Source organism: Equus caballus, chromosome 22 (assembly GCF_041296265.1).
Source record: "Equus caballus isolate H_3958 breed thoroughbred chromosome 22, TB-T2T, whole genome shotgun sequence".
Lineage (NCBI taxonomy): Eukaryota > Metazoa > Chordata > Mammalia > Perissodactyla > Equidae > Equus > Equus caballus.
Window position 1 is genome coordinate 21,549,441 of NC_091705.1, and position 22,374 is coordinate 21,571,814.

The 22,374-nt window shown below is 55.8% G+C and overlaps 1 protein-coding gene across 5 annotated transcripts in view; it reads right to left on the reverse strand.

The window, feature by feature from the left end:
* Positions 1-19,202, reverse strand: part of SIRPA (signal regulatory protein alpha) — a 44,626-nt gene extending 25,424 nt beyond the window's left edge. The window contains exons 1-2 of one of the 5 annotated variants that reach the window (XM_070247587.1): positions 18,971-19,202; positions 18,092-18,179 (exon numbers count right to left, since the gene is read on the reverse strand). In XM_070247587.1, the coding sequence (XP_070103688.1) occupies positions 18,092-18,170 (79 nt within the window). In that variant the 5' untranslated portion in view covers positions 18,171-18,179; positions 18,971-19,202. Of the gene's footprint in view, positions 1-18,091; positions 18,180-18,459; positions 18,716-18,781; positions 18,936-18,970 lie in introns of those variants that run through there. The other 4 variants (XM_070247588.1, XM_023626238.2, XM_070247590.1 and 1 more) reach the window with 4 other exon arrangements.
* Positions 19,203-22,374: the final 3,172 nt, after the last annotated feature.

Consider the following 22,374-nt stretch of genomic DNA (forward strand, 5'->3'; position numbering starts at 1 on the left):
CAGGCTGGGCAAAGGCTGAGAGGTGGGTGGCAGCAGGGTGTGCTGGGGGCTCTACAAGGAGTTTAGATTGTGTTTTGGGCCCAGCCCAGGAAGCAGGATGCGAGCAGGGAAGCTGTACTCAGCAGTCGAGGCTTGTCCAGGCTCTGGAGCAGTGAGGTAGGAGGACTTGGGTTCAAATCCTGGCTCAGGGCTTACTGCTGCGTGACCTTGGCCATCACTCGCGTCACTGAGAAGATCCTGTGCGTGTGCTGAGCACTGCCAAGCACCACATGAACAGGAGTGCTGCCCTTAGTCTGGGCAGGTCCCTTTCCTGCCCCGGAGCCTTAGTCTCCTCATCCGTCAGTTCTATGACCCCATCTCGATGGATCTCTGGTAGGACCAAACCACAGGCCTGGGCCAGGACAGCGCAAAAAGCAGTATCTGGTCTTTGGAGTCGTCTCTCCTGGTTTGAAATCTCACTTGACTTTTATTCACACGTGACCTAGTTTACCCATCAGTTTTGAGTCTCAGTTGCTTATCTACAAAATGGTTCTGAAAAGATGACAGGCAGAAGTCACTCAGCACCAAGCTGGGCACGGGGAAGCTACTGTCTTACACAATGAATAAATGAGGGAGGGTCTGTTGCTCAAACTTGACTCTCACCCACCCTCGCTGATGCTCCTGCAGACCAGACCCCTGCTAGATGCTGGGGACTCACAGGAGGTGGGCCCAGGTCAGGCCTCAAGGGCTTTGGGCTGGGCAGCTGGAAAGAGTCCTGGAGGTCAGTGGCAGGTAGGGGACTGAGCCCCCTGTTAGAGCACTGGGGCAGGTGAGACAGGGGCTCCAGAGAGAGGAGATGGGGGAGGAGAGCAGGACACAGCCAGGAAGATGAATGGGCAGGTGCAGTTGCTGTGAGACGTGCCACAGGTGCTCAGAGCAGGGCACGGTGAGGGCCCTGATTCTGAACAAGGCAGGGAGAAAGGACAGATGATGAAGACCCGGGAGAAACAGAGAGGGAGAGACACACAGAGATGGGCAGAGGGAGAGGCAGACAGACAGAGACAAAGTGAGAGAGTGAGACGGAGTCAGGGAAAAGAGAACAAGAAAGACAGAGACACAGAGAGGCGGCAGCCTGGTGTAGGTGCAGAGGGGCCATCTGGTCTCCGCCTGGGCATTCCACTGACCCACGATGTGACCTTGCCCTGTCCTGACCTAGGCCACTTGTGCCTTGCAGGGATACAGCCAATGCCCTGAGCAGCCCCCTCTGGTGCTGGCTGAGACCCTGTGAATCTACCCACCAGCTCATGGCCTGGCACCACCCTCCTGGCAGGGGCCAGGCACCCAAGGAAAGGGAGGCCCACGGACTCCGGTCTGCCCTCACTATGGGCAAGCCCAGAGCCTCAGGACAGGCCTCTCATCCACCTGCCTATTGTCCCAGCCCTGACTCCCACGCCAGGGATCACCCGCATGGAGCAGGGGAAGGAACCAGAGTCCACAGAGGGCAGAGGCTGGGGTGGAGCTGGTGGCCAGGTGTGTGAGAGACACATGGAGGACCCAAAGAGGCAGACAGCGACCCAGAGACATGAGAGGCAGCACCAGCAGCTGCCAACAGCATCGAGCCAGGAACACTCCCAGGGGGTCTGCATTCCAGCATCGGGACTGGGCAAACTGGAAATGCCGCTTGGAGGAAGCACAGGCACTGGGCCCGCAGGCCTGAGAGAGCAGGGTTCCCCTGCAGCCAGCTCAGCACCCGCCCTCCCTGGGCCTCCAGTCCATCTTCCATAAACAGGGGGTACAAGCACCCACCCCCCTGCCCCCAGGACAGTCATGAGGACAATGACACAGTTGGACATAAGCACCTGCCACATTGGTGCAGGTTAAATTGCAGTTTCTGTCCCCACTTATTACAGATACATTATTTACATACTTGATTTTCTCAGGATTATCATAGTCCCCCCAGCAAGGACGCAGGGTCCACAAGGACCTGCTCCCCACCCCCTGCCTGGAACACTGTCTGGCACACACTGGGCCTCAATAAATACATGTCAGATGAACACATCCATGAATGAAGGAAGGAGGGAGGGATTTTTCTGGCTCCTGGGCAAATCCCCTCTCTGAGCCTCTTTGCTCATCTGTAGATGGAGCTGCTATAGGCATATCTAGGAGACCTGGAGCCTGGGACCGCGCCTGGCCCACAGATGCGTGTAACAAATGGCAGTTATTATTATCTTATCAATAACACCACACAGGGCTGTGAGTCAGCGGTCGGTCGGTGAGAGGATCTTCGCGAGCAGGAGAGGAGGCTGCGGAATCGGGCGGGCGTTGTCGGAGCCGGCTATTCTCGTGGTGCAGCCGGAGGCCTGCAATCACACCCCGGGAGGCGACGCCAGAATCTGGAGATGTGCAGGCCTGGCTCCCCCCCACTTTTTTTTTTTTAGCTCCTCTTGAGCTCTCTCCACCAACTGCAACCAGATTTAGGAGGCTCAATTAATTAGCTAGTGTTTATAAAGCGTTTGAAGAATTTTAAAAGTGCGACGTAAGTGCCAAATATTATTTTAATCCGTGTATGTGTGTGTTTTTTCCAGCAGAGTTTTTCCTCGCTTGCTTGCTTTTCTTTTACTTTGCAGGTTCTGTTCTGGGAACTGGGCTTGTTAAAACTCACTCCTGCAGTTCCGGGCCTGGGGTCATCACACTCGCATCGCCGACAAAACCATTCCCTGTTCTCTCTCGCCCGCCTGGCAGACAGAGCGACGTCCAGGGGCCTGAACCGCCTCCAGGAGAGGAGGGCAGCTGGGCGGCCATTCCCACACGCTGCTGGTGGGAGTGGAAACTGGAACATCCTTTTGGGAGAGCAGTTTGGCAGGAAGTCCCACAGGTGTGAAAGCTGTTTGCCAGCCTTTGCTGGGCTGTTCCATGAGGACATAACCCCAAATACGGAGCGGGGTTCCTGCATCACGATCTTGAAAAAGTTGGGAAAAAACCCAAACGGCCAAGGATAGGGGATAGTCAAGTGAGTTATGGCCTAGATGGAATTACAGGCAGCCATAAAAAGCCATCACCATGAAAACTGTGGTAATCTGGAAATTTCTGCATGGCATAATTTTAAACGATATCGTGATTATGCAGGTAAAACCTGTTCTCTGCAAAGCATTTAGAGAAGACAAAAAAGTATAAACACAAAATAATAATCTCATAGAATACCATCAAAGCTAACTGCAATCAACATTTTGATGTAGTTAAAATACGAGTGAATAAAAACAATGCAAAATCATACTCAGATACCTAAAGATATGTGCAAACACTTTGCTTCATTCATTTAGGTGTTCTGATAAAAAGAAAAAATTGGAAATATCCTAAGGTCCAAGAAAAGGAGGCTGGTTGATCCCATGATGGCGAACTCACACGATGACCAAGTCTACAGCCATGAAAAAACGGTATAGAAGCATAATTACTGTCGCAGAAATATACTATGAGATCAGAGTCAGTTACTGAGTGATGGATTCAGTGTGACCCCAAAGTTCTAGTTCTGGAACAAATGTATATATCATATTAAGGATTAGCAGTGATTAATTGTGAGTAGTAGATTTACAAGGAATTTTACATTTTCTGTTTTCATTACTTGTGCCATAAAAAAGAAGGAAAAACTATGCTTTCAGTATGATCATGACTTTGCAAAATAAAACAAAATTATGCCTAAATAAAAACTGCAAGGTGTTAAACGAAGCTATGAAACGCGACTCTCTTTGGATCATGAATCTAAAACTTAGGTTGTTTTTTTTTTCCCCTCTACTTTGGGTGTTTTTCTGATTTTTCTAAACTGGATGAATATTAAAGAATATTTAGGGGATCCCATTTTGTAGTAAGAAAAAGCTATACGTGTAATATGCATATTCCATATGCATTTATTGTTTGAGTGAACCTGCCCTCTAGGAATTTTGCCCGTTTTGTTCACTGCTAATTTCCTGGCTCCTGACAGTGCTGGCACACAGTGATGCTCAATAGATACTTGCAGACTGACTAACAGATTGAATGTCTAGAGAAAAGGTCTAGAATGATCACCTCCATGATGCTGAGGTGTGTTACATCTGGGAAATGGGACCTGGGGTGGGGGTGGGCACAGGAGTGGATATGTGTGTGTGTGTGTGTGTGTTTTTTTTTGAGGAAGATTAGCCCTGAGCTAGCATCTGCTGCCAATCTTCCTCTTTTTGCTGGGGAAGGCTGGCCCTGAGCTAACATCCGTGCCCATCTTCCTCTACTTTACATGTAGGACGCCTGCCAGAGCATGGCTTGCCAAGTGGTGCCATGTCCGCACCCGGAATTGGAACTGGTGAACCCCAGGCCACCAAAGCAGAACATGCGCACTTAACCACTGCGCCATCAAGCCGGCCCCTAGGTGTGTCTTATACTTTATAGTAAACAATATATTGAAGTCTCTCTCTCTCTCTGTTTTTTTTTTTTTTTGCAGTGAACAATTATTGCTTTTGGAAAAAAAGTAATGAAATAAAACTTTCGAGTAAGTTTTCTAATGGGGGAAGTAAGCACAGTGGGTGGAAGGGCCCCGTGCATTTGTTGCAAGAGGAACCCAGTGTGCACAGGATGAGGGGGGCCACAGCACAGGGGCAGTCAGCGATGAATTCCTGGAATCTACCAGTAATGCCACCAGCACCAGGCCCTGAGCTGAGGGCTGCGGAGCGGCTGTGTCCCTGGCCTCATGGAGCTTGCACACGAGCGGAGAAGACAGACTTTAAAGAAATAACTCTGATGATGACATTTGGAATGAACCCCAACCCCTTAGCCGAGTGACTCCCCCTGGCATCTCTGACCCCATCTCCCACCCCCTCCCAGGGACCGCTGCTCCCACCACCCCATCTCCTCTGTCTTCCAAGAACAGGCCAAGGAGGGGTGAGAGACGCAGTAAGATGGGGCTGAGAACTGACCAGCGGGCTTGGAAAAACATACTTGATTTTTTTTTACAACATTCACATGTGGCTTTTGAGATGAAAAAAGAAGAAAACGCCTTGCATCAGAAGCGAAAAAATAAGCATGGATGCTTCTCTAATGGAAAAAACAAATCAACTTAGAAGTGAAACTTGCTGGGAGGGAAACAGACCGCTGTGATGCCCGGGTGTGACTCCGCCAGGGCCTGCCTCCTCTGGGTGCAGAGGCACAGCTGAAACGTACATTTCACAGGAGCCAGCCTTGCCCAGCTGGGTGCTCACTGCCACTCGCTCGGGAGCCTGCCTGTCCCCTGGAAGCAGTCGGCCACCAGGGCAGGGCCCTTGGGGATGGGCTGGAGGCCACCCCTCAGGCTTCCACAAACTCAAGGAGCCTGGGGCCTGGGAGACCATGGCCAGAGCTCTGCCAGTATCTGGGGCTCAGGACCCCAAGACGGCTCGAATGACACCCCGGCCCCCACAGGAAGGCAGCTCAGCAACCCCTGCCCTGAGCACATCACTCCTGGCCATCCTCGGGGGCCGCTGGTCTATCACCCACACTCACAGCAGCACCTCATCAGGCACCGCTTTTGGCATCTTCCAGGTTATGATTTGGTGGCTGTCTGTGAGAGCGTAGTGCAGGAGTGTGGATGAAAGAGCACACACACAGGAGCGAAGGAGAGCAGATGCGGGCATGTGTACACACACATGAGTGTGCTGAGTGTAAGCATTCACACACACTCATGCATGGGTGGACCATGCAAGGGGGCATGGGCGCATGTGAACGTGTGCACGAGATGATGCGTGTGTGTGGGGATGTGCAACAGTGTGGCTCAGGAGTGTGAATGGGGGCCAGTGAACAGGGGCACAAGGGAGTGTGAACTGTGCACAGGAAAGCATCTGAATCATGGGCGGCCTGGGTGTGTGCGAGCGTGTCAGTGGCATGAAAGGGTGTGTCTGTGCCCGAGGGTGTGAACAGATGTCTGGGAGGGGTGTGAACACGGGGGTGCATGTGAACATGCGTGTGGGAAAGGGAGTACAGGAGTGGTGAGCACATGAGTGGGATGTGTACATGAGTGTGTGTGTGTGTCTGTGTGTAGGGAGAGCATGTGCAGAGGGTGTGTGTGCAGGGAGGGCGTGTGTGTGATGGGAGTGGTGTGTGCACGAGTGTGAGTGTGACGTGTGCTGACATAGGTGCTGGGGAGCACCGACTGTGTGCCCCGCTCTGTGTCTGTACACCCGTGTCTGTGTCTGTGCCCAGCTGTGAACGTGCCCGGCACGTATGAGCTTCCACGCACACACAAGGACGCTGAGAGAAGGAGGCGGCAGAGACGCTTCCCTCAGGTCCAACATCTGCTGCCAGTGGGCGCGGTCCCGCGTGGCCCCTGGCCCAGGGTGCTGCCCCTGACCGGAGGCTCAGCTTCTGAGCACCTGCTTACTGTGAGTGAGCCCCAGGGCACAGCGGTGAGGCAGCCAGCCCAGAACCGCCCTGCTGGAGCTGACCCTGGGCGGGAGGCAGCATCCCTGGGCTGGATTCATGGGGGTTTGCACAGGCAGATGGTGATGTGGACCCTGCAGCTCCCAAGGGGGAAGCACAGGGCACCGGTGCAGGTGTACCAGGGCTCCGACAGCCACAGGCAGGCACTGAGTTTCCTCTGGAGTCGGGCTGATTCATTCACGCCCTCTCAAACCTCACTCTGCTGCCAGGTTCTGTCCTAGATGCCACAGGACACAGAGCTGAGTAGGATGGGTCCCTGGTCATGTGGGGCAGAGTCCTGGACATGGGCGATGACCCACTTGCAGGGTAATCAGTAAGGAAGAAGAAGCTTGGGGGTGGAGTCTTAGAAGAGGGGTGGGATCTGGGAAGACGTCCTGGAGGCGGTGGTCCCTGAGCTGGGTCTTGAAGGCTGACAGAGGCTGAGGAAAAGGGAAGGCATTCCAGGAGGGGGGACCCACACGAGCAAAGGAGCAGAGGGGAGAAAAGGGCTCTGCACAGGCCAGGGATGAGGGCAGAGTCCTTGGGACATGCTGGTTGGCTGTGAGCAAGCTGGGATACGGCTAGCCTGGAACTGGGCTAAGCTGGTAACTTAAAGGATGGCTTCAGTCATTGGCCGTCTGAACAGCAGGCCATCACAGGAGCAGTCTACTGGGGATAAAGGCATTGGGTGGGGACGCCCCGGGTGCTGCCGTAGAAACTACCACCTGCACTGGAGCCAGCAAAAGAGGGGACACGTGTGGCCTTGCAAATAAGGTGGGGGCGGCCCAGCAGCCTGGGGTACTCTCTCCTCTGCCCCGCTTTAGGCAGCTCTGGGAACTGGACACTGTGCCATAGCCTTGCAGGGAGAGGGCAGACCCTGGTGGCCCCTCCAGGTAGCAGGTAAACTCCTAAGGTGCTGAGACAGTCTAAAGTCGGGTTCCGGAGCCAGAAGACTGTATGTCTTGTCCCTAGTGGGGTGACTTGACAAAGTCACTTTTCTCCAAGCCTCCACTTTCTCCCTGAAACAAGGGGGTGCCGCCATCTTTCCCCCACAGTCAGCCGTTCAGAGGGCAGAAGAGCTGGACTGGGAACTGCTCCTTCCTCGGCTCCCTCTCCCCATGTCCCACGATCCATCAGCGGCATCTGCCGGCTCAACATCCAAGACATGGCCAGACTCCGGTCTCTCCTTGCCACCTCTACTGCACCACCGTCCCTCACCTGCATCCTCGTCTCAGCTTCCAAACTGGCCTCCCCGCCTCCACCTCCCCTCTCTACAACACGCACTGCCCCTGCACCCAGAGGACCCTCTAAAACCGAAGCCAGGTAACACCCTTCCTTTTCTTAAAACCCTCCTGCAGGCCCCACACACTCAGCAGGAAACCCAGAGATCTGCTGGTGGCCCCAGGGCCCTGCAGCCTTTCTCTCAATCAGCCCAGATTCTCCACTCACCTCAGGGCCTTTGCACTTGCCATTGCCTCTACCTAGCACTCTCATCCCCTAGGTATCCACACTATGGTTCCCCCACCCCCTTCAGGCCTATCTCAGAGGCCTTCCTTGGCCACATGTACAAACCACTACCCTCTTCAAGGCCCCTGGGTCTGCTTTATTCTTCTATGTATCACCCACCACACAACACATTATGTAGGTACTTGTCAATTTCCTTAGCATCCATCTCCCTATCTGAGACTCACTTACAAAACTTTGAGAGCAGGGACTTAGTCTTGTTCCCTGAAGTACCCTCCAGGTTTACACCAGTGCCTGGCATTGGTTAATGTACGCTCTGGTTTGGGTTCCAACTCTGCCATTCACGAGGCCCTAGGAAAAGTCTTAACCCCTCTGGACCTCTGGTTTCTTATCTGCAGAATGGGGATGATGATAATAATAATAACATTAGGGTTGTTCTAGGATGACCCGGGCTAAGGCGTGTGAAGAGTCAGCGCCGGCCTGGGCACAGGGAGCACTCAGGGCAGGGCAGCCGTCACCTGCAGCGGATGCTGAGGGATGAGGGGTGACAGATGGCCACAGACTAAGCTTGGGAAGCTAAGGCTTCTCTCTGAGGCAGAACCAGCTCTCCCCCAACGTGACCACCCGGGGCCGGACCCACGAGCGGGCTGAGCACACTGTCGGCATGGAGGCCTGGAGGGCCAGAGGCCAGGGTGAGCGTTCGCTGGGTGTACACCAGGCCTGGAGGGGATGAAGAAATGCTTGCAAAGCAGCAGGGAAGACCCATCAGGATGTGTGTGCGGTAAACACCCTTCATATTTCCCAGGCCTGGGGGACCAGACGAGGCCAGGAGACCATGCAGGGGCACCAAAGTCCCCATCCACTGCCCTTGGTGCCTCGACAACCTAAGGGCCTTCTTCTCCCCTTCCCATTTTGCAGGGTGAGAAACTGAGGCCTGGAAGTGAGTCCTGGAGAGGCTGAGAACCCAGTGGTGTCCTTCCAACCTCTGGGCACCAACCGTCCCTCTAGGACAGGCCTGGTGCTGCCCGCCTTGCTCTTGTGGGTACCACGTGCGGATGAGGCCAGGTAACCGGAGGCCCTGATTCAGCCGTCTCGACAGCCAGGGGAGGCAAGCGCTACTGTCACCAGCCCCTCCTACAGGTGAGGCAGCTGAGACCCCGGGAGGCAGGGCTCAAACACAGACGTCTGCCGTGGGAGCACGTGTGTGATCGCTTCCCCTGACGGGGTCCCCTCCAGCTCCGGCTGTTGGATCTCGGGCTGCCAAGGACGTGCACATTTTCCCAGTGGAGATAAAGGGCCCCTTAAAAGTGATGTGCATTTATTAAACCACGTTTGCCGAGGCTTCAGCTTACGCTGCTGCCGACAAGCAGACAGTCTCCAATGCGATTTCTCCCCAAGCTGACACTACTCACCGATGCCTTTTATAGCGCTTTTGCAGCTCGCAAGAGCCCTTTCCACAGCTCTTCATTCTCTTAACCCTCAATAGTCCCCGTGTGGGAGGAAACAGCGGTAGTGTTCCCATTTTGCAGATGGGGAAACTGAGGCTCAGAGCAGGAAAAGACACTTGCTCCAGAGCACACAGCGAGTAAGCGGCACATCCTGGATTCAAACTCAGGAATGTGCTCCACAGTGGGTGCCCCTCCACCGCCTCCCCTGCTCGAGAGGGGCCTGGGGTGTCATCAAGACGAAGGGCCAACTGGGCATTCAGGCTGGAGCATCAGAGCTGCAAGGGACCTGCAGGAGAGCAGCCAAGCTGAGCCTCCACTTCACAGAAGGGGAAACTGAGGCCCAGAGTGGGGCATAGTGGGTTTTAGGTCTCCCCCCTGGTAAGTGATGGAGCTCCACCTGCTCTTTAGAGGCCAAACCATAAAATGATGACCACACAACAATAGCAGTAACAGTAACGACGGCTAACAAGCATTGAGCACCGACATTACCAGGAACATCACAGGCCTCACCAAACCTCTGCAGGGACCCAGCAGGGGAGGGCTGTCAACACCCCCCTTCACAGGACAAGACTGAGGCTCAGGGAGGTACGGCCACCTGGCCAAGCCCACGGGGCTGCGGAGTGACCTGACTCCACCCACGTCCTCACCCATCGCACCAGGCGGCCTGTGCAGTGAAGGACCCTTCGGGGGAGACTGACCCTCAGTTGGGCCCTCCAAACTGAGCCCCATTAACTACGTCATGTTTCAGGGTTTGCCTGCCCATCTTGGTGTCTACACCAGGGCAAGCAGTTTCGTGGAGCCAGAATGTTATGTATAAATGCGGGGGTGTCCTGGCCGCTTCCCCCGACCCCGGCTGGTACTGATACTTTTGTGTTTCCTGATATTTTAGGGCTCCCTGTGACAGCAGGACGGGCAGGACTGTGGTACGGTCATGGCCCTGGCCACAGTGGCGGGACTGTGCAGTGGTTAGGGCGCAGCTCTGCTCTGGGCCCAGCGTTACTGCCTGTGTGGCGTCACGGCTCTGAGCCTCCTCCTCAAATGGGCGTCTCAGTGCCCGGCTGCTCCTTCAGTCAGCCAACAGGTATGAGCTGAGTGCTGTTGCCAGGCCCTTGTGCCAGGCCCAGCAGTGAATAAGACAGATGTAGGCCCCACTCTCATGTAGCTTCCATCCTAGTGGGGGAGACAGGCCTGAAATAATGAAACCAATATAGAGATGGCCATGAGGGCTGGGAAACAAACAAATCTGGCCCCATGATAGAGACTAACAAGGGGGACCCTCTTTTAGAATGGAGTGGTTGGGAAAGGCATCTCCGAGGAGGTGAGATTGCAGCTGCAACCCACATGAAGTAAAGGCCAGGGAAGGTGTCCCTGTAGGAGAGGACAGCAAGTGCAAAGGCCCTGAGGTGGGAAGGAAGCTGGCGCATATAGGGCCAGAGAGAAGGCAGTGGTGGCCGAAGCCCAGGGAGGAAGGTGAGTGTGGTATAGGATGAGGCTGGAGAGAGACATGGTCCAGAAGATGCCATACCTCATGGACCATGGTAAGGACTCTGATTTTATTCCACGGGGTGTGGGAACCACTGAGAAGTTTGGAGCAGGACCAAAGAGGACTGGATTCACTCCAGCTGCTGTGGGTGAAGAGCCAGAAAGGGGCAGAAGGGGGAGCAGGAAAGTAGTAAGGATGCTACAGCACTGATGGGCCTGGGCGCCCATCCTAGCTCTCCACTTACAAGCTGTGTGACCTTGGGCAAGTCACTTCACCTCTCTGAGTCTCAGTCTCTTCACCTGTCCAATGGGGATAATAACATTTCCCATCTCACAGAACTGTGGTGAGAACCAAATGAGATGATGTACAGAGTTATGATCCTACCACATGGCCCGACATGTTCAGTGTCAGGTGCTCAAGGAACCAGATCCTACTTGGTCTGGCTTCGACCTCTCCTAACTCCCCCACCCCATCTCCCTTCTCTCCCTGCACTGGCCTCCTTGCTATTCCTGGAACATAGCAAGCTCATTCCAGCCTCAGGGCCTTTGCACTTACTATTTCTCAGCATGGTGTGCTCTTCCCCCAATATTCCCACAGCTGCTCCCTCAATTTTATCCAGGCCTCTGCTCCTGAGAGAGGCCCTCACTCTGTCCCCATTCTACCTTCTACCCCCTCATCCTGCTTTAGTTTTATTCACGGCACTTGTCAGGGGCACTTGTCTCCACCTGATGTAATGTTTACTTGGGTCTGTCTTATCTTCCTCACTAAAGCATCAGGTCTGTGAGAGCAGGTATATTTGTCTGTCTGGCTCACAGTCGTATCCCCAGCATGTACAGTCACGCCTGGCACACAGGAGATGCTCAAAAATATTTGTTGAATGAATATTTATAAATGACCATAATAAGGACAGCAAAGTGGTTTTAAGAGTAAACTGAGGCTTGGATCCAGCTTTAACTCTCACTGGCCATGTGGCCTTGGGAGGAGCCCAGCTTGGCTTTGGGGAGCCTGGTTTCCTCATCTGTAAAATGGGGGTGCAGGACTCCCCACTTTTTGGCTCACTGCAAGGATTAGACGGCAGTGCATGTCGGAGAAGCACATCAAGGTACTGAGGAATGAAGTGATCCTGAGATCCGACACTTGCTTTCCCATCCTACCCTGGCCCCCACCCCAGCACGCTGAGGGGCGGGTGCGACAGGAACAAAGGTCAGTGTTGAAGCTGGGTTTGCCCCGCCACTCCTTCTCATTTTGCATATGTCTGAAATTTTCCAAAATAAAAAGACAAGGAAGAGACAGCAGGGATGGAAGGCTCAGCTAGCGCCCAGCACAGTGCCTATTTCCTTCCGCCACGGGCTTCCGTTTCTGCAGGACACTGTCAGCTTTGAAGAATGGGGGCAAAAGAGGCGGCCCTGGCATCGTCGCCCCCTCCCGGCGCAGGCCGGCCCTCCGGGCTGCAGGCTCCTCGCTCACTCCCTCTTCCCCTCTCCCTCCTGATCCATGCACCTGATCTCTGGCTCCTGGCACTCATCTGCAGCCATCGGACACCCTGCGCCCCCAAATGGATGTGCCAGGAAATCCTACAGACACAAAGAACCAATTCTGCATCCTTTCCGACTTCCCCCTCGCTCTGCTGCATCTCTCTGGACTGAGGGACTGGCAGACCCCTGGCAGGGAGAGTGCATCCTGCAGACGGCTCCCTCGGAAGAGCTGTCCCAGGAACGCCCAGGGTCATCGGGAAAACATTTCAGCTGTGAAAATAGAGGCTTCCTCCTCCAGCACGGGATGGAAACACATCTTGGGAACACCCGCCACCTCTGTCCACCTCCAGGAAGAAGACACCGATGGAGAGAAATATGAGAAGAGCACCAAGATGCCAGCACCCCTGGGCTCAGTTTCCCTACCTGTTAAACAAGGTTAAGCAATGTCTAGTTAACCACAGGGGCTCTGTGGTCAAGCTGATCTGGGTCATCGTTCCGACTCTGCCACTTACTGTGTGGCCTTGGGCTAGTTGCTCCGCCTCTCTGAGCCTCGTTTCCTCACTGGTCAAACGGATCTGATAATAATTGTCCACATTGCCCAGGGTAACTGTGAGAATCACTGGGAGACACACAACAGGTGCTGAGCCCACTAAGTGGCCGGAAATGATGGTTCTCGTTATCATTACTTCAGCATTTTCCCACGGAATACAGGTCCTGTCAGATGTTCAGCTTTTTTTTTTTGAGGAAGACTGGCCCTAAGCTAACATCTGTGCCCATCTTCCTCTACTTTATATGTGGGACACCTGCCACAGCATGGCTTGTCAAGCAGTGCCATGTCTGCACCCGGGATCCGAATTGGTGAACCCCGGGCTGCTGAAGTGGAACATGCGAACTTAACCTCTGCACCACTGGGCCGGCCCCAGATGTTCAGCTTTAGCGATAGAAACTTACAGTCCAGCCCAGGGGGTAAAAGCCTTGGCCCGGACGACGGGGGCTGGGCGTCTCACCCAGGCCTTGCCACGGATCTGTGTGCGAGTTCCTGCCTGCCGTGGGGCTGCAGTTTTCACAACGAGGCGCTGGACTGCCAGCTCTCTCAGGCCCCCTCCAGCTTCCCGGGTCTGGGAATCCAAGATTCCAGACCTGTGGATCAGGACAGAGACACCTAGAGGCAGGCTGTGCCCACAGCGTGCAGTCCTGGTAACAGACAATTCAACAATTCAATCTCACTCGCCGGCTTCCGCTGAACCTGTCCATCCCCCAGCGGCACAAAAGCTACAGGAAAACATCAGACAGGACGACCTTCGCTCCCTCGAGAACTTCTGTCATTTTGTGAGGACCCACTATGTGCAGGGAGCTGTGCTGGGCGCTTGACAGAAGTCAGTCCCCTTCCATGGACAAGGAGATCCAGGCAGAACAAAGCAATGATGATGACAACATTGGGTGATAGGTACCGAGCATCGGCCACATGCCTGGCCTGGCTTCACTCATTCTACAGGCAGGAACTGACTTCATCCTGGAAACAGAGTTGTTGATGTCATCTCTGTCTTACAGATGAGAAAACTGAGGCACAAGTGCAGGACACTGTCCGAGGAGGAGGGGGAGCTGGGATTCACACGGAGGGGGCCTGGCTTCAAGCCTGCGACTCGGCGCTCGGCTGTGCCGTCTCCACAGAGAGGCTTAATGATCACTAAGGTTGCAGAATCACCATGCCAACCAGGTGTGAGAGTCAAAGGTGTATGCCTGTGGCTATCAAACAGGGAGAAAGCAACAGGCAGCCTCAGCAGGGCAGGTAAAGTCCTGAGGGGAGGGCTCGGGAGGAAGAGGCCCCTTGGAACACAGGGCAGCACAAATTGGACCACGAAGGATGAGGAGCATTTGGACATCGGAAGATAAGGAGATACAGGGAAGGACATCTCCGATGACAGGAACGGCATAGGCAAAGGCACAGAGATGTGAGAGTTTAGCTGAGGGCATGGGTTTGTACAAAAGCATTTCCCAAACTGGGTGAGGCCGCATGTTAATGGGTGTTACACAAACCAAACGCCTCTTATTCATATGTTTGGGGAACATTGGAGTAAACAGGTTCCAACTTGGGATTCCAAAACCGCAGGCCTCCTCAGGGTCTTTTAGATGCTAACGGGCTTGAGTAGCCAGGAAAGCTTGGCCTGTGGGGAGGCGGCCTGGGGACCTTGCAGCATCTCAACAGGCCAGCTCTTTGGAAAAGACCAGGGCTGAGAAATAAGGCCTGTCAGGGAGGAAACCCAGGCCCCGTTACAGTTTGGGTTTTTTTTAAAGAAAACTTGGACCCACTCAACAGTTTTGAGCAGGGGAGTGACATGCTCTGGATTGTGTTGACAGGCCAGAAATCTGAGCACATTTGAAATGGGGGGGGGGAGCCTGCCATCAGTCCAAGACTACAAATAAGAAAATAACCTGTCGCACAGAGCCATTGGAAGCCTTGCGCGCGCGTGTGGGATCCGCACAACAGTTTTAGACTCCTTCCTCTCACTCACCCCCTCTCCATCTGTCGCAAAGGGCACCAGGAAGAGGCAAGGAGGAATATTCCAGCTCTGGGGGCTCCAGAGCTCGGCGGCCCAGGTGGGGGGGTTCTGACAGGAGCAGCATCGCTGGCTCCCATGAGTCGTTACTGTGAGGGCCAAGGGGCTGCCAGGGTCTCCATCCTCAGCGCGCTCTCAGAGAAGCGTTGTGACTCAGTTAGAACCTTCTGCCCCAGAAGGAACCCTTCCACAAACCAGCTCCTGAGCCTGAAGGGGCCCCTCCCGCCGTCTCCAGCTTGGCCTAAGGAATTGTTATTAAGTCAGGGAACTTCGTCCCTCAGAGGCCACCCAGCCAGGAGGCTGGGATACAAAACTCACTCACTCCTGGACAAGTCACCTCCTCCGTTTTGGACTCTATTTTCCTCTTCTGCAAAATGGGGAAATAACAGCCCACTGTGCTCTGCTTCGCTGCCTGATGAGATCACACAGAAAGACGCTGTGCGTGCAGCCTGGAACGCAAGCAACACTCAACCATCATCGGTCCTCCCCACTTCTCCCAACATATGGTTCACTTTGGGACGTCCTACGTGCTGAATGACTGCAAGGACGGGAATGAATCACAGTGCGAGTCTCCTCTCCACGGGGTTGCTAAAGGAATAATTAATGCCAGAAAGCACCCAGAGCACGCCAGGCTCGAAAGGACCTTCTAACAGGCAGAGCCCATTGGAGCCAAAGCACCCCACTACCTGTTCTTGTGAAAGAGGAAGTGAGAGGAACTTCACCACTTGGGAAAGTACAGACAGCCACCAGCATGTCACCCTTTGCCAAAGGGCCAGGCGCTCACCAGAGGGCCTAGCTGTCCCCCCAAAGCCGGAAACCAAGCAAGAAGCCTGCAGGGTCAGTGGCAGGCACTGCAGCTGCTGCAGAATCAGGCTGCCCAGGTATCCCCAAGCCCCGGACCCTTGCCCTTCTCCCAGTCTCAGAATCTCCCTCAGTAAAGTTGTTTTACGAAACAGACCTGTTGTTTGGCTCCAAGAACATAGGTTGGTGACTTTACTGGCATCTTTTTAGAATTTCCCTTTGGCAGCATTAGTGCTGAAACCAATCTTGAGAAACTTCTTGCCCTGCCTCCCCAACCAAGATAATTTACACGACCAGCCCCCTCCAGACGGCGATCATGTGAAGCCACAGCGATCATGTGACGCCTCCCGGGCTGACAGCTCTGCTGAGACACCAGTCGTCATTCAATCCCAAGCTGCCTTCCAAAGCTGACATTTGAGTTTCTCACTCGAACAAATCCATTTTCTTAGAAAATTGGACAAATGCCTCCTTCTACCTCTCTGCCCTTCTGTCCTGCCTCTCTTCTGCTTTGTCATAAATTTCACGCCTGGAGCAACCGAGGGAGGGGCCTGAAGCCCCATCCTTCAGCCAAACCAGGGAACTCCATGCCAGGGCCTGGCGTGTGACCAGGACCCCCCCCCCCCCCCGTAGAACACAGAGCGAAGGATGCTGGGAGGTTTGAGCTATGACGGGGACACCTCATCCCTTCCCCACCACCCTCAACCAAGAAATTTATTCTCACCTTCTAAGATTTATTTATTTCAAAGTTAATCTTGGCCCCTCTGCTGCTCCCACTTTTTCAGGCTATTGATGCTGAATGGATTGGAACGGAAGTTTTATGGCCTAATCTTTACCGTTTTACAGATTGTTTTTATAGGCAAAAGGGGGAGATTTGCTCACAAGAAGGGTGTTGGTGTTCCCAGCCAGGGCCCAGGAGAGGCAGGCTGCCCATCCGAACACTTGTTAATCAGCGTCACAGCTCATTTGCCAGGGCCTGAATCACAGGGTCCTGGGTGGAGAAGGGTCTGGAATAGACATTTAGAAATTAACTTGGGTCCAGTTCCCCGCTTCAGGAAAATGAAGCACTTCTGAAAGCCGCTCATGCATTTGCAGGCCAGGAAGGATGGCAGGGCAGGCCCTGGACTTGTGCAGGGTGTAAATGGCTGGCTCAGGCAGGAAGGAGCAGATCGGAGATGCCACTCGCCAGAGAGACACGAAATGTATCAGTGCTTCCTTCTGCCCAGCAAGGACCCAACTGTAACTGAAAGCTCCGGGGTGCGGTAGGAGGATGCCTATGTGGATTCCCGGGGCTCAGGGGAAACTGCAGGGCAGAGAGAAGCTGTTGTCCACCCCCACCTCTCCCTCCACCCACTCTTTGCTAGCTCTCCCTTTCTCGGTGCTATCAGATGGTTGCCCGTCTCCAGGCAAATGCAGAAGGGGGGGTGGTGGATACTGAGCTCATCTTTACCTCCTTCCTCAAGGGAGGGAGGTGCAGAGACCCCTTTGCTGGCAACACAGCTTCAAAAAACAAGTCCCATTCTTCTCCCCCACCCCAACTCTTGAATGCCGTTTCTCTGCCCCCACGCCCTCCCAGGAGACCGTGGTTTTGCAAAACCCCTTTAAAAAGCAGGACTCCTGAATGGTGACCTCACCCCTTGGCGAACACACGGCAGGGCAGCCTTCAGAGCCCACTGCTGGAGACAGCAGGCGTTTGATGCAGGCCAACAGAAAGGCTTGCTCAGAGCCACAGGTACAGCCCCATGGACCACCTGAACCGCAGGCAGCCGCCTGGAAAGCCTGGGGAAGGCAGGAGGAAGTGGGGGGCCGGCTGGGAGAGAAGCAAGAGGCAAGACCATCCAACCAGGGGCTTTGGCAACCACTGAACAAGCGACGGTGTTTTCACATCGGGATCTGTTGCTCACAGCAGCTCACCCTAGGGTTACCGGGCCTCCTTTCCCCTCTCTCCACCAAACACAGGCTAACGCTGTTTTACTCCGTGCACCAGAGGGAGAGCTCACTCTTCCCTAATTGCACCAGCCTGTTTCTGTTCCATCCCAGGCAGTATCGGAGGACCTCTGCCCCCACTCCCTCTCTCGGAGCCTAAAGTCAAACGTGTGGAAAACAGGTCCTGAGAAAGAGCTTCTAGAGAAGACAGGGCTCCTTGCTCTGAAAGCGGCTGACAGCCTGCCCCTCCCGTCAGATTGGGCAGGGGCCCGGTGAACCAACTCATCTGGGTATGTCCCAGGGCCTGGCACAGTGCCGCACACTCAGAGTGCAGAGAGACCAGCTTCTATCCTTGGCTGTGTGACCTTGGGCAAGTCGCTGGCCCTCTCTGGGCCTCAGTTTCCGCATCTGTAACCCTGGCTACAGGCATTTCTCCCCCTATTACTGCTCGACATTAGCCGAGAGGATCCCAGTGGCTCCCAGTGGCGGTCTGAGAGGCCTGAGCCCGCAGTTTGGGGACGGCAGCGGTGGAGCGTAGGGGGTGCTTACCTGTCCAGGCGCAGGACGCGGCGAGCAGCAGGCAGAGCAGCGGCCCGAGGCGGCCGGGGGCCGGGCCGGCGGGCTCCATGGGCCGCGGCTGCGGAGCGAGGAGGGAGAGCGGCCGTGAGTGCGCGCTCGGGCGGGCGCAGGCTGGAGCGGGGAAATGACTAAGACTCCCCCCTCTCCCCCCCACCTCCCCTCCCGGCCGGGCTTCCCCCCCCCTCCCCGGAACGGGCGCCCGGAGCGGCTTAGGAGCTGCCGTCACCGCCACGATTTTCGGAGAGCTCCCCCTTCCCGGGAGAGACCGAGAGACAGGAGGGGGAGAGACCCCGAGCGCGCGCGCAATAAAGCCAGGACGGCCGGAGAGAGAAACAGACCCGGGGGAGCCAGGCGGAGAGCCAGGGGCGCGGAGAGCGAGCGGGGAGAGGGGGGAGCGCGAGCGAGCCAGGCGCGCGCAGCCCGAGACGCACCGCGCGGCCGAGGGGCACCACCGGCGGCCGAGGGGCGGCCCGGCCGGGTCCCCCCACCCCCGCCGCCCACCTGCCCCGCCCGGGCTCCTCGCGGCGCCGGCGGCTCGGCTCGCTCCGGCCCACAGTCCGGCCGCTGCGCCCGCCCTCCCGGCAGCCCGGCCCCCTCCCGCCTCCTCCCGCCTCCTCCCCCTGCCCGCCCGGGAGGCTGCGGGCTCGGCCGCGCCGGCACCTTGTCGCCTGGCGCCCGCCCGGGGAGGGAGCGAGGGCACCGGCGGCCCCGCGCCCCCGCCGCCCGCCCGGCTCCGGACTGGACGAGCCTCGGGCTCCAACAATGTGCCAGTTGCGAAGCCGCGCCGCTGCCCCGGCCCCGCGCCGTCCCCCTCGCCTGTGCCCCTCCCGCCGCCCGCCGGGCTCGGACCTGCGCCGCCCTCGAGGGCTGGAAGGCGGGGGGAGCGCCGCCGGGGGCTGCCCAGGGGCCGGGCCCCCGCGCCACTTAGCGCAAACTTGTTTTCCTAAGGTCAGCGCCGCGAGCTGGCGACATCGTCCTCTTAAGGTGGACTGGGGAAGTTGTGGCCGACCCCCCTGGCCTCGGACTCTCGCCGCGGTTGGTCCCTGCTTCCCGCTGGGGAGCGGCTGGAGGCGGGGAAGGCGTGGGGGAGTGGAGGGGGACACGGGGGCGGGGGGTCTGCCTTTTGCCCCTTGCCAAGCGGCCTGTGCCCCACAGCTGAAGGCCCCTCTTTGGGGTGGGCGCCGGCCGGAGGGGCCCAAGTCTTTGAGAGCTGGGCCCGAGGTGGAGGAAAAGCAGGAAGTAAGTGAATGTAGGGGGAAGGGGGAGAGGAAGGAGAGAGTGATGGTACAAAAATAGCGTGTGTGTAGGAAGGACTTCGCTGCTGCCTGGAAAAGAGGCGCAGGGGGAGAGGCAGCGAGAGGGGGGCTGCGGCGGGGAAACCAGAGGGGAAGTGTCCGGTCCGGGCCTCCCTGGGCAGGTGGGCCCTCTCGGGCAGGGCAGGTGCCTCTCTGTCGCGGATGGCCCACTGAGGGGTGGGGAAGGCCCAGGCAGGGGTGTGGGGGGGAGAGGGGACACAAGGCCTGGGCTCCAGGGAGATGACAGACAGTGAGGAAGGTCAGGGAGAAAGAGTAGAGCAGGGGCCTGGAGGCGAGCACAGAGGCTCCTGTGAAAAAGCAACCATGTGCTCCTTTCTCTCCCTCTTTCCCCACAGGGTAGGCTGTGTTCCCAACAGCAGCCAGGTCCCTGTCAGGGAGTGGGCATGCTGGTCACCTGGCAAAAGAAGGCTCCCCACTATGGGAAGGGAAGGGGTCCAAGACCCTCTGCCAACTGGAAGGTTTGGGGCTCGGAAGTAAGCAGTAACCAATTTTGCTTCACATGGTCAGTAAGAGGATGTGAATGAAGCAAGGTGGGAGAAGGGCCAGCCCTGTAAATGGAGGAGTCCCGGCCCAGAGAGGGACTGAACTTGCCTAAGGCCGCACAGCAAGGCCTGGGATAGAAACAAGATTTGATTCCTGATTTTAAAGACCTTTGCAAAGTGACCCGCCGCCCCCCCCCCACCCCCGCGAAATGCCTGGTCCAGGTGTTGGGCTAAGACAGGGAAGGGGGCAGGGTGCCAGCGTTGAGAGCATGGAGCAGACTCCCTGGTTCAAATCCTGCCAGCCACCTCTGAAGGGCTGCGTAGACTTGAGAAAATAACATTTCGGTGCCTCAGCTTTCTCATCTGAAATGAGGCCAACATGAGTATCAACCTAAAAAGGCTGGTGTGTGCGGATTAGATGACTTAATATTTGTACAACACTTTAAAAAGTGCCTAGCATGGACCAGGTGCCACATAAGCATTTGATAAATAAGCAACGTGTTTGACAACAGTCCTCAGAACCCACAGGGCCCTGGGCAGTGTTTGAAGGGCAAGGGGTTTTCTTTTCTTTGGTTATGGGAGATACAATGACCCACACAAGGTCCCCGTCCATGAGGAATTTACATTTTAGTGGGGAGACAGATGTGTAGACTAGTAGAAATAATTAATGAACAACAGAAGATGGAGCTTAGAGAGTGAGAAAGCTGTGTCGATTAAAATAAGGGTAAGGCCTTCCTGAGAAGCTGGAAGCTGAATCACAAGAAGGGCCAGCAAGGTGAGGATTTGGGGATTCACTGTTCCAGGAAGAGGGAGCAGCACATACAAAGGCCCTGGGGCCAGCTTGGCTGGAGGGAAATGAGCGAAGGATGGGGGAGCTTGATCCAGCAGGGTGGCCTTGCAGACCTTGGTAAAGAGCCTGCATTTATTCTGCAGATAGGAAATCTTTGGGGGGGTTTAAGCAGGGGAGCCCCTTGGTCTGGTTTGTGTGTCTAAAAGGCCACTCTGGCTGAGAGTGGAGGGTGGGCTTGAGGGAAGGGAGCATGGAATCAGGGCACCAGTGAGGAGTTTGTTCTGGGGTCCTCTTAGTATCTGGGGTCCGGGGAGGGAGTCTCCAACTCTTCAGGCGACATCCCACCAAGCTGATGTGACCAGCTGAGGCTCCTGGGAAAATCCATCACCCAAATCCGTCTGGGGTGGGAGTGGGGTCAGGGGCTGCTGCTGAAGGTCAGAGATGAAGTGGACTCCTGGCCTGGGCTTCCAGAAGGCTCTGCCATTCACTGTTCCCCAGGACACACACACACACACACACCCCTGCCCTGGATTAGGATGCTGCGGATTAGGCCAGGCTAATCATTGCATCACCTGCTATTTATATACAGCACTTTTGGCAAAGGCGTCCAGGAGGGCTGCCCAGCATGGGGGCCAGTTTCATCCTCAGGCTTCAACTTCTGCCTCAGGAGGGGACCTGGGCCCTTGTCTCCTGATCCAGCATCCACATGAAAATCACCCTTGACTGACCGTCAAGGCTGGGAGGTCATTGAGACCATTGGGCAGCTGGGTATCTGAGGTCACACAGAAAGATTACGGCAGATAACTGAGGTGAGTCACCCACCTCCATGGGAGCCGTCCTGGGCTGCCCTGGATGAAAATCGATCTGCCTTATACATGTACCATTCATTCACGCTCTCACTCACGATATTTATTAAGCATCTACTAGGGGCCAGGCTCCGTGCTAGGCACTGGGGATGCAGCAGATGGGAAACAAGAGACAAAAACTCTGGCCCCCTGAGGAGGAGCTGACACTCTAGTGGGGCAAACAAATAGGTTTGTAAAATATTTAGTCTTCCCGATGCGGATAAGTTTACAGGGGGAAATAAAGCAGGGAAGGTGCCCAGGGCCAATGAGAGGGGAGAGGAGGGGCTCAGAGAGGCCTCAGAGGAGGTGATATTTGAGCAAAGACCTGAGCGAAGGCCATGGAAAGCCCTCAGTGGCTCCATCCTTGCATTGCCAGTGCAGTCTGCCGGCACATCCCGCGGGCTCCACCTTCCTCGCGTCTAGAAGCAAACCACTTCTCAGTGCCTCTGCTGCTGCTGCCGCCCTGGCTGCACCTCCACCGTCTCCCACCCGGGCACCATCTTTCCACCCTGGTGCCCCTCTACCCCATCCATTCTCCGCTCAGCAGCCAGAGGGATCCTTTCGTAGAAGTCAGATCACATCCCTCTCCTGTTGTCCAGGGTGGGCTGGAGAGGAGACTGGAAAGAGCGCAAAGGGGCTTCAAAGGCAAGACTCTGTCAATTTGACTTATGAATTGACTTTACGAGCCTCAGTCTCTTCATCTGTGAAATAGGAATAAGCAGGTCCACCGTGATAGGAGGGGTCGGCAGTGACATAGATGTGAAACCAACCAACTGTGGAGGGAGTGTCTCTGGAGTCTGCCTCTGCAGGTGGGGTCCTG